This window comes from Cydia strobilella, chromosome 9, assembly GCF_947568885.1.
Source record: "Cydia strobilella chromosome 9, ilCydStro3.1, whole genome shotgun sequence".
Taxonomy (NCBI): domain Eukaryota; kingdom Metazoa; phylum Arthropoda; class Insecta; order Lepidoptera; family Tortricidae; genus Cydia; species Cydia strobilella.
The window spans coordinates 7,995,577-8,008,281 of record NC_086049.1 but is presented as its reverse complement, the minus strand read 5'-3'; the positions used below and the strand labels follow the sequence as shown (position 1 = coordinate 8,008,281).

Genomic DNA, 12,705 nt, shown 5'->3' with positions numbered 1-12,705 from the left:
CTAACTCGTTACGCAATATAAAACCGAAATATCGTACACATACATTTTGAGTTTTAGTCAGGGGAAATTTTATCCTAAATTTATTTAATTGCTTGCCTCCGTAAGTTCGTAAACATGTATGTAAACTTATGTTGAAATACTTCATTCTAGTGTAATATGTATATAATTCGTAAATATAGTAACTATCGCGGCTAACGCCATGACCCTAGGCCGCCTCGCCACAATATAGTAAACTGAAAATGCACATGGCCATTGATTGCATAAATTCTAGAGAAATCATTTCAATATGCTTCCAAAGAAAATACAATGTTAAAAAATTTGACGTGCAAACTTAGTGGTATTTACATTCGGAAACTATACAAATATCAATATCCCTCCATCTATCAGTGATAGATATTGTCAAGCTTATTTTATTATTATAGAATGGAATTACAAAATATTTTCTTTTGAAAAGCCAATATATACTTTTACAAATTAGACACTACGCTAATTTCGTAGTGCTACGCAGTAACCGCTATCATGTATGTCATGATGGTGTTGTGGTTAGCTCTTATTAACGGGTTATGTAACAACAAACCTGCTAGAGTTGCGTTCTCGCGCGCTACTCCATACATCTTGCGCGAATTCAAGTATGGACTCGCGCGCGAGAACGCAACTCATGCTAGACGGTCAGGTGTCTAATACAGTAGGGTGAGTAGGGTAATGTTTATTATAGATAAAGAAGCTTAATTAATTTAGAAATTAACTACGGATACGGGATAGGGATTTATCAATTACATTATACAATACAGACGATAAAATTCATCTATAATAAGCTTAAGAAACAGTTCAAATAACTAATAAGCAATTATTTTTGATCTGTGTTAATAATTTTATTAACAAAAAAAATATTGTATTTAGCCAATCCAAGTTTCAATTTACCGCTCTCGTAACGTTATACTGATCAGATTACGCAAATTATAATAAACAGTAATAATAATTAAGTATAAAATTACTCGCACATAAATTGGTTTCAGTAATCAACATTTCTACAACTATACTGACAATGGTTGTATATCTAGGTAAATTATTGGCTTATAAAAACACCTTCACAACACCTGTGTAAAGTTTTATTGCATCATTAAGCCGGCAGCTGCAGCTTCTTTCCTTTGAGAACTGTAAAAAGAGAAAAAAAGGGTTACTGCTTGAAGTGACACAAACGTAAAGAGCAATGAACCGGCTTCGCAGCCTAGTTCAGGGGTCGGCAAATCGTTTGCGGCTCTTCAACCCGCCAAAAAATGAACATTTAGGCCCACTTGGACCATTCACTAAACGGTTAAACCTGGAGTTACCATGGTTACCAGTACAATTTGACACTTGGTTAACGAGTTAATCCCGGGATAGTGGAATGCTGGAATGGTGCAAGTGGCGCAAGTTCTTAAAGGCTTGGCCAAACATAAGGCACGACGCAGCGCCGCGGTAGCGCGGCGCGACCGCCGCCCATGCTAACAGGTTAGCGACGTCAAACAGACTGCGTCCCACCGGCCCCTTGCGTGTTTGGCCAAGCCTTTAACAACTGAAAACAACATGTGGCTGCAACACACGTGGCTGAGATACCTAAAACTAGTAACTTCTACTGTGGTTGGCAAACCCCTGGCCTAGTTGGTAGTATATATGGCAGTTGTGAGCTCGAATCCCAATAAAAGTAAAGGCATCTAATATTTGTAGCATGAATATCCTGTAGAAATGTGTACGTATTGATCGATATAAACAAACATTATTTGGCTGTATAAGATGTATAGTCTAAGAAAAAATCGTGCCCCCAAGTTTCACAGCTAAAGAAGATGGCGCTGTACAACCTGAGTTACCGAATAATGTACCTATGGGGCCGTACAGCGACATATATGTACTACAGCTATCAAATTCGACAACACCTCTTCTACTTAGAATTACCTTTTGATATAGGTATGAATAGTACAAGCTTAGTTTGGGACTAGGTCAGTCGAGGTAATATTGCCCCAATAATATGTATTATTTATTTGGAATAACGAACATTAACATTTCTTGAATTTACTTACTTTCTTAAATAATACGTATACCTATTGATGGTCGTACGAGTCATTCTCATAATATCCAATTCTGTTCAATTTAGAACACATCTATGACCCCACGCATTTAATTCCACTGGTTCTTACAAACGAGCGTGACTTAACTACACGTAAGCGTGTGTGTGTGTGTGTGTGTTCCATGCTCTGTCTACTCTTAATCAAAAGCCATGCTACTGCTACGCTTCGTGAATTATATGATATATTGATCCTCTTCCCCCCGGACCGCCGCAAGGCGTTGACGTGCTTATTTAGTCCGCGACAATTATTTTCTTTAATTAAATACAATTTTTAACCCTAATAAATCGGCGAGTAAAATAGGAGTGCATAAATAACAGCAAGTGATCACGCCGCGCGTTGAGCCACACTTCTGCTCCGCGTGTGCTTCTGCTACCCTGGTACGTTGTCGCAGCGTCGCCCGTTGCTGCGTCGAGTGCTACGATACAACCCTACGGCATAGATGTGCTACGGCTGCTACGAAGCACTTGCTACGCCGTATCTGCTACGCCGGACTATGCTGTGAGCTCCGATCTACTCCTGTTACCCTGGTACTTTGCACTGATATTACACAAAAACAACCAGCGCTACGTCTCGATTTGGACTCATATTTTAAAGTTCTTCGCAAGCTTAACCTCTTGTACTTTTATAGTGCCCTAGTACGCAGACAAAATGACAGACAGTGAAAGTGGCGATGAATTAAAAACTCCGCCGAACTACGGCACAAAGCGTAGAAACAAGAGGCCAAGGGACAGTCCAGGGACCGAACTGGATAGCTTTAAGGAGGAGATGAAGCAAATGTTCAAGAGCCTACAAAATGAGGTCAAACTCATAAACCCGACCCTACAACAAATAAAAGAATCTAACTCTAAAATAGAAAATTTCTATCGAGTACCTGACGGCACAAAACGAGGAACTGAAAAAACAGGTGCAGAAGTTGGAAAAGGACCGGCAGCAGGACAGAGACTACATCAACCTTTTGGAGGACAAAATTGAGGACATGACACGGGACAGCCGTAAGAAAAATATAGAGATTAAAAACGTCCCTAAACAGGACAAAGAGACCCGAGAGGACCTGGTAGCCATGGTCACCAAATTGTCCGCATCTATTGGACATAATACATCGCCTTCGGACATTTCGAACATATACAGGGTCCGTAGCCGGCAAAACGATAAACAAAATATGCCCATTATAGTAGAAATGGTGTCAGCCATACACAAGACCGACATATTGCGGAAATGCAAAGAATACAATCAAACGAACAGACAGAACAAACTAAGTACCAAGCAACTCGGACACACTTCACTGGAAACCCCGATCTACGTCACGGAACACTTAACTGCCAAAGCGGCTCGCCTGCGTTTTCTGGCTCGTGACTTATCCCGCTCAAAGGACTATGAATTCTGTTGGACTGCACTAGGGAAGGTATTTGTTAGGAAAAATAAGACCTCACCAATAATATTAATAACAAGTGAGGCGCAGATACAAAGACTTTTTCAGCAAACGTGACTAGCCATGTTTATTTTCTGTTATTGTAATTCTAACGCACAATTTTTGGCTATGTATTACTGGATTATGATCTCCCTATTCAACCTAGATTTAAGAAAATTAGTCTATACTACATTATTTACAACAATAAAACACACGACTACACATTTGTCACAGTATAACATAATAAATAACCTTATGTATCACTTACACTCTCACACTTACAATCAAACTCAAACCTTACTAAAAACACACCCGTTACATGTAAAACGAAAAACATATCTACTTAGAAACAAATCCAAAATCAACTATAATGATGGCCTTATGGATCTATGCAGATCACCAATTTATGGCGCAAATACGGTAGGAAATAACTATACACAATTAAGTAAATATACAAACCCGTATGCTACTCTATCTGACATATATATAGATTCTAATTATGGATGACACACTTACAACTATAAATCTAATAGACGATTTAAACATTGCGCAATCCATGAAATGCAACACTGAAAACATCTCATTATATACAACTTTCCATCCATCAGATTTCACTATAGTTTCCCAAAACATAAGAAGTGTTTATTGCAACATGGACTCCCTACTAGTAGTTTTAAATAATTTTAAATTTGACGTCGACATTATTATTCTAAGTGAGTGCCGATTGCACCCTCACAAACTCGTCTCAGCAATAGAAAACTACACACATTTTTCATCTTCTAACCACCTAAATCAAAATGATGGGGTTGTTGCGTACGTTAGTAATAGCCGTAAATATAAGATAAGAGAAATTGTACTAACACATGCCTCATGTTTAGAAATTTCTACTCACGACACTATAATATTAGGCATATATAGATCCCCATCAAATAGTAAAGCAGACTGTTTCATATCCTCTCTAAGTTCTCATCTTGACACTATCAAGTCAACTAAAAATATTATCATAACCGGAGATATTAATATCAATATAGGAGAAAAAACCAATGAGCAATCTTTTGAACAGGCTAACAGATTAAACTACCTTAATATGTTGGCAATGCACGGCTTGTTACCTGGACATATACTACCCACAAGGGAAGGTGCTTGCCTTGACCATTTTATGTTGAAGCTCGACAATAATCACTCGAACGCTAAAACTCTAGTTCTAGACACAACGATAACTGACCACGCGATGATACTTCTTAAAATCGGTAGCACTGATATCCCTAAATGCTATAATAAAAAGAAAATTAAAGTAAATTTCGAGAATGCACACAGTACTCTCCTAAAAGACAACCTAGCAGAATTATTCGGTTTAAATGATCCTAATACACTAACGGAAATGTTTATACAAAAAATTAGGCGATGCCTCTTGGAAAACACTATTGTCACTTTAATTCCAAGGAGTAATCGCATCATTAAACCATGGATTACCCCAGGAATTCTAAGATGCATCAGGAATAGGAACTATATGCAGAAAAATGTTCAAAGGAATCCAGACAATATCGTACTAAAAATTACTTATAAAAGATACCGCAATTACTGCAATACCCTAACCAAAAACCTAAAAAGAAAATACGAAAAGGAACAATTAGATAAAGCTAGTAACAACCCTAAGATGCTCTGGAAAGCGATAAATAAGATAACTAACCGCAAACCTGTTAGAACTGAGAATAAAGAGCTACTAGACATCAGAGAATCGCCTACGGAGTCAATAAACGCTGTCAACCAGTATTTTTCTGACATCGGTAAATCTCTCGCTGAACTTATTCCACCGGCTACTAGTAATCCAATAAGTCATGTAGCACTCGATGATTCGACTTCAAATAACACTGTCGTAAACTCTTTTGCTTTATTAGAAACAGATTCCAGCGAAGTACTCTCAGTCTTGTCCAACTTAAAATCAAGTAGTGCTCCTGGATGGGATGGCATCTCAACTCAATTTTTAAAAATGGCCAGTAATACCGTAGTCCCTATAATATCATATATGGCAAACCTGTGCTTTGAACAGGGAGTATTTCCTGACGCCCTTAAACAAGCGGTCATTACCCCTATTTACAAGGGAGGAAGCAAAAGTGACATATCTAATTACAGGCCAATATCGGTCCTACCCGCTCTCTCGAAGGTTCTGGAAAAACTGATAAACAATAGACTAACCAATTACCTAAATAAATTTAACATCCTATCGAAAGCACAATACGGCTTCAGAAAAGGTATTTCAACGGAGGACGCTGTAACGGCACTATCTGAGCTTATAATTAATAACGTAGATAAAAACAAAAAATGTTTATCGGTTTTTCTAGACCTGAAAAAGGCTTTTGACACCGTGTCGGTTCCCATCCTTATTAACATCTTGGAAAAGAAAGGCATAAGAGGCACCTCTCTATCTCTCTTTAGTAGTTACCTCCAGAACCGAACACAGAAGGTCAAACTTGGTGATTGCATTAGTGATGAACGCCCCATATCCTACGGAGTACCACAAGGTAGTGTTCTAGGCCCTACGCTGTTCCTAGTTTATATAAATGAACTATGCAACATGTCTATTGAGGCGGGAACTATATTTACTTATGCAGATGACACAGCTGTGGTATTCTCAGGAGACACCTGGGAGGAGGTCCGCCTCTCTGCAGAACTTGGCCTCACAAAAATCGCTAGCTGGCTGCAGAGACACTTGCTCACCCTTAACACCATCAAAACCAACTTTATTTGCTTCGCCAACTGTAACCGTTCACAGCCAGAGAAAGAATTTTCAATTAGGATACATAATTGCGGCAACTCACTGGCCATCTGCTCCTGCCCATCTATTTGCAAAGTGGAATACACAAAATACCTTGGAGTTACAATTGACCAGCGCCTCACATGGCATCTTCATGCTGAGAACATAATGAATAGGATCCGCAAACTGACCTGGACTTTCAAAAATCTTAGGCATGTAGTAACAAAAACTGTGCTAAATCAAGTTTACGTATCGCTGGCTCAATCCGTCATCACATATTGTATCTCTGTGTGGGGTGGTGCCACAAAGACTAAGTTTCTTGAGCTTGAGAGAGCTCAAAGAGCATTGCTAAAAGTCATGCACCAAAAGCCATTCAGATTCCCTACTAACGACCTCTATTTACTCTGCAATCTGTTATCTGTAAGAAAATTGTATATTCTAAATCTTATTCTAAAAACACACAAGCGAACCACATACAAAAAAGACAATACATGCACACGTAGGAAAAAGACTAATGTAATTAAAACCCATACAGTGAAAACTGCATTTGCCAGAAGACAGCAACAGGCACAATCTTGCAGTCTATATAATCAAATAAACAAACACATTGACATTTATTCCTGCACTACATACGAGTGTAAAAGTAGGTTAACTAAATGGTTACAAACTAAAAGCTATAACGACATAGAAAACTTAATTTCAAAATAAGTATAGCGAACATTAGTACAGACCCAAACAAACAAACACACACACACACACACACACACACACACACACACACACACACATCTTTTCTATATTAAGTACCCTATAGTAGTATAATTACATTGAAATCATGTTTAGTTGTTTTGTTAATGTTAAAAAAAAAAAAAAAAAAAAAAAATGTAGTTAAATATACTTTATATACTTCTAAGTTAACTGTTAACTAACCGCGTGGAAGAGCGGTGCTCTCTTAGCACAAGTGTTTTCTCACTTAAAAAGAGGCACCAGCGCAGATATTGTAATTTGTGTTTTTTAAGCTACCGAATAAAAATATTTTGATTTTGATTTTTTTTGATTTTTGATTGAGGGGTGAATCAACTTTTTCTTGTCTCGTAATAGTTACGGTCTCCTGGGTCACTCTTTAAAACTTGATTTGATTAACCTCGTACGGCACAATATGCATTACAAATTTACAATGATAACTCCGTTTCAATCTAATTAGAACCTTTCATAAACCAAATAAAGTAGCATTTCTTTAGTTTCATTGCTTTTTCAAACAAATAAAAATCATCCGAATTTATTATACTACAAGGTTCAAATTCAAAATTGGAAAACTTTGTATGGTGGGCCTTCCGAGGTTAAGGCACTTAAGGCCCCGTAGGTTCGTGTTTCGAGTTCTTCTCTTACTGAGCATGAGCGAGGTGGATGTGCGCGTTCGGGACCGCAGATTTGCGCGCTTTTGTGCAAAAATTGTTACAAATTTTTATAGTGCGTTTTAGACCTATGTTCATGACTTTTCTATCAATCGAAAGTAGAGAAATCAGGATTTGAATCGATGAAGTCACTAGAGAAAACCCTCAAGATTTCTAATACATTTTTTGGAAACCGTTTGCGATCGAAAAAAGCGGTACGATTTTTCAAAAACTCCGCTTTCTGAACCTACGGCACCTTAATTCACAAAACACCCCATCATCTAATGTAAGGACGCTAACCATGCAGAATTTCGAACATTGACTCGCCTGTTCCTATCTTTATCGCACGCGCGTAATTATATTGCTGTCCCGCCCATGATGCCGGCGAGACTGCAATATAATTATGCGCGTGCGATAGAGATACGAAGAGCCCGCCTCGAAATTATTCGTGCTTAGTGTCCTTACTTTACGGCGGACACGCCATACATCAAAAATCATAATATGCGTTTCTATGTGTAAACGGCACGTCTGTACACGCGTCATGCGTCGTTGTGCGAGTGCGAGTAAGTTGCTTAAAAATCGAACTGAGCGTCCGCCAAAAGCTCGTCAATCTGCTGTCGCGGGGCGAGTTAATTCGAATCAGGGTGGTGCGTGGCCGTTCTGTATCATAATCCTATTACTTATTCTGTGCTTTAGCCACTACACAGTTTGATGCTCTAATAGTCTAATATAACATATCTACATGATACGACCCTCCACCATTATGCAAATCACCAATTGAAATATGTTTACCTTTCGTGATGTAAAGATAGAAGAAATCGCAGTACAGGACAGTCTGCACGACGCCAGCAACGATAGCGATTAACTCGTAATGATCCTCCACGACGTAGCGGTACACCTGAAAACCAAATTCGAATCATTGCATCTAATTACTAGTTTTAAAGTAGTTAAAAGTTATGATGATGATTTTGATTGGTTTTTTTTAATATTCGTAGTATAAATCGGTTTATAATGCCCGATTTTTTTACTGCTATCAATTTACTACATCTAATACTGGATACTACTTATCATAGAGAGAGAGAGAAAAATCTAGCTATAACATTTCTGTATACACAGTCAATGACTTTATCTTTAATCTTATGTAACTCTCTTGTAATAATTTATTAATAGGAACATTACATGTTATACTACAGTATTGTCAAAGTAAATCAGTATTATTTTTTACAACTAAAATTGTAGAAATGCTATAGAAATTGGTACCATAATTCGTGATAATTCCGAGGATCCAAATAAGGGTGGGGACTTCTAACCATAATTATGAGTAAACAATTAAATTAAATAACCATTAGGGCATTAGAATAAACAACAATAATTAATAAATTATTTTGTAAAATAAACTTTGAATTTCACATGGTCTCATTAGACAGCCAAGATGGGGGTTTTCAGAAAAAAGTGTACCATTTACATTTTTTAGAAAAACTAACAACTCTTGGATTATATCGACTCAGAATCAAGAGGACTATTGATTCATGTATAGCTAGTAGTTGTACCGTGACGAATGGCGCAAAATGAAGGTCTACACCCAAAGGGTATAGAAAAGGGCTAAAGAGAGAGATAGTTGTAATACCACGATCCCGACTAAAAAAAAAGTGTTCCTAGTTTTTCATGACAATTTTGGGTGTCAGTTGTTGTAGTTGTATTGTATTATTCAATTCAATTCAATTATTTATTTTCAAGATAACATGATCCCATTGTGTTAGTATTACATATTATAAGGCTTAAAAACTATGTTAATACTTAAAAGTTTTATTAGATTTAATTAATTTAATTAAGGTTATCATTATTGGACAACAAACTTGATCAGCAATCATCCTTAGAATGCTGTTTGAGCTATCCCTGGTTCTCCGCAGTAATGAGGCCGCTTTCTTGCGTATAATTGCTACAAAGCCATCGGTTCGAGCCTCCGCAAACATGGCGGAGGCGCTACAGAACCTAGGCAGCCCAACCAGCACTCTGAAGGCGTTGTTGTACACCACTCGTAGAGCGTTATACGATTTTTGGGTATAGCTGACCCAAAGGCTACCTGTGTAAAAGGATGAACAAAACGCCTTAAACAAAGTTATTTTTACCGCTTTTGAACATCTAGCAAACCTTCGGGCCAGCATATTCGCCCTTACGCACAACGCTCTCCGTGTCCTCATCGTCCTTTAAGTCGTCGGTAACAATATGCCCTAAGTATTTAAACCTATAGACTCTCTCGAGAGTGATCCCGTTGAGTCGAACTGGGGGCACATGTGAGGGGCATTTGTTACCGGACTTAAAAACCATTACCTCACTCTTTTTACCATTGTAAATCAAACCGTGTGAGGAGGCACAGGACTCGCATATGGAGACAAGTTTGCGGAGCGCGCCAACCGAGGGCGCCAGCAGCACCATGTCGTCTGCGTAACTGATGTTGTTCAGGCACACGCCATCAACATGGCAGCCGACATGAGTGCTGCTAAGCTGCTCGATCAGCGCGTCTACATATAAGTTGAATAATATTGGTGAACTTAACCCACCCTGTCGTACGCCACATTCGAGCCTATACGGTTCCATAAGATTATGAAAACACTCAACCAAACCATCCAGTACAAGGGCTGTTGTCGGTATCACATTGGTTCATAATGATAATATTCAAACCTTACACTAAGAATCACAGCTTTATTATATGTCAGTGATGGTGAACCATTAAATTTTATTAATAATGGTATGTAACAAATAATAATTACCCAGTTAAGTAAATAGAGGGCTCGGTATGATCCAAGGGCAAACAGGTAATGAGAAGTGATGCTCTCCGCTTCACCCGTCTTTGATACTAAGAACAGCTGTGGCAGGATAGCAACTGATTCCAAGTAAATGGAGAAGGTCCACATGACCTGAAAATGACACAAATATTATTACTATCAATTTGAAATAACCTTATTTTCTCTCGCGGGAAAAAACTGAAGAAATTGGAACCTTATGTAAATCTATAAATTGTATATACAGATGTCAATCACAATGAAAAAAATCAAGTCAACGTGGGACTCAAACCCAAATCCTTAGATTGCCGGTCCAATACGTTACCATCTGTATATACTATTTATAGATTGTAATAATGTGGTACGTCCCACAATAAAAAAGGAAAAAGTATATTAACATTTATGTAATTCTATTTTAAGTTCAAAAGTCTTCAATACAATATCTCGAGTTATGAACTGCTTCCCGCCATGTATGGAATTATTTAAAATAGTACAACAAGACACACAAGATACATGGACAAGATAGGTATAGACATTAGTTTCTGGTGTATAATTCCTTTATGGATTGTACTCTTTATAAGGTTTCCAAAAAAAATTAATTCTATAGAAATCAAAATAGGTTGTGATAGTTTAGTGTAGTTTATTAGATTATTTAAAAACGGGTCACTCACGTATTATTAAGTCGAATAGCTTGACCTGTTTTGGTCCACTTTATGAGGACCGTCTTCACGGAGCACCAACACATCTTCACTGGTCGAGGGCGCGGCGTGAGTACCCATTTTAAAATAATCTAATATGTTTGAGTCTCACAGGAGTTTTATAAGTTTAGTTTATTTATTTCATGATAAATTACAATATAAATTATTCTAGCACACAACAACAATGAATGTGTTTTTTATTTTTATTGGCAGTGGTATTGGTAGTGGTGATGACTGATAATTTGACCAAACAGAAAGTCTCACATACATACTAAATATCTCTATCTGAGGATAAATTCATGGAAAATCAATTAATTATTATGATACTGTAGTGTTTTTAGACTAAGACTGCACTGTCCGTCTGTCTGTCACCAGGCTGTATCTCATGAGCCATGATAGCTAGACAGTTTATATTTTCACAGATGATGTATTTCTGTTGCCGCTATAACAACATTACAAATACTAAAAATAAAATAAATATTTAAGTGGGGCTAAATAAATATACAATAAACGTGATTTTGATTTTTTTGCCTTTTTTTGCATAATGGAACGGAACCCTTCATGCGCGAGTCCGACTTGCACTTGGCTGGTTTTTTTTTTTCTGAGAAACCATATTAAATAAGATATGATTTGGAGACTCCTGTCTCCAAACCATATCTGTCTGTCTGACCGGTCTTATGTGCAATCAAGTGTTTACATACATACTCCTTCTGATGCAAATGTAAACTCTATGTCAGATAAGTCAAGAATAAGAAGCTAATTAAGATAAGATGATTATTTAATTGGTATTTTTGACAAGACTCACCTCTAGCACAGTGAAGTCATGGTGAATCAGCAGCGCCAGCACAAAGCATGGAACCAACAGAAACTCAATTCTGAATGTGTCATGGTTATGGTCATAGGTGGCTCTGAACTTGACGTAGATCAAATAAACAGTAGCGCAAGAGGCGACGATGAACACCAATTTCATAACAGTGTTATAAGCAGACACGTAAGTCGTCAACAGATCTAAATATCGCATCGTATACACAATTGCAAAGAGTATCTGCGATTTTCCCGATATACCTGTAAATAGACAGAAAACCAATACGTTTATTAGGACCAAATACTCTTCGACGATCACTCCACATAACATAACAGACGCCGAGCATGCCGGTCATGTTACTACCCAAAGTGGAATCTTATTGTACCTGCACATGATCTCGTTTTCCATATTTTGAGTAATAGTATAATAATAGCTAGAAGGTGGGACAAATCACCAAGTAAACGGAATAAATTCATGGTTTAATATTTTAGTGCACTCCTTATCTTTTTAACGCCGCGTATACTATCATCTATCAAGCGAAAATGACGTGGCTGAATGACAGAACCTTCTTGGGCTTCTGGTTTGAGAAGACAGATAATCAAAATGTATTATTAATTTATCACATAGAGCACCATTCGACCCTTGATAGATAATTCTAATATGTGAAATTCTTAATTCATATATATCATTTTCAATATCGAAATATTTTAAAGGGCCCCTCACACTCATGCGCTAAACTCCACACTCATGAGGGCCC

General features: G+C 37.6%; 1 protein-coding gene across 1 annotated transcript; it reads right to left on the bottom strand.

Annotated features, from left to right (window-relative positions):
• Positions 1 to 791: 791 nt before the first annotated feature.
• On the bottom strand, positions 792 to 12,506 carry LOC134744244 (ER lumen protein-retaining receptor). Its single transcript, XM_063677992.1, has 5 exons — positions 12,334 to 12,506; positions 11,949 to 12,208; positions 10,434 to 10,580; positions 8,455 to 8,560; positions 792 to 1,155 (listed from the first exon to the last, which is right to left on the bottom strand). The coding sequence occupies exons 1-5, from the start codon at positions 12,422 to 12,424 to the stop codon at positions 1,121 to 1,123; spliced, it is 639 nt and encodes a 212-aa protein (XP_063534062.1). The 5' UTR covers positions 12,425 to 12,506; the 3' UTR covers positions 792 to 1,120.
• Positions 12,507 to 12,705: the final 199 nt, after the last annotated feature.

Bases quoted from the DNA above. Each gene is read 5' to 3' on its own strand.
- LOC134744244 (XM_063677992.1), bottom strand. From the start codon at position 12,424: ATGAATTTATTCCGTTTACTTGGTGATTTGTCCCACCTTCTAGCTATT. The intron at 12,209-12,333 runs GTACAATAAGAT...GTCTATTTACAG, and splicing joins GAAAACGAGATCATGTGCAG to GTATATCGGGAAAATCGCAG. The intron at 1,156-8,454 runs GTAAACATATTT...CTCTTTTTACAG, and splicing joins CTATCTTTACATCACGAAAG to TTCTCAAAGGAAAGAAGCTG.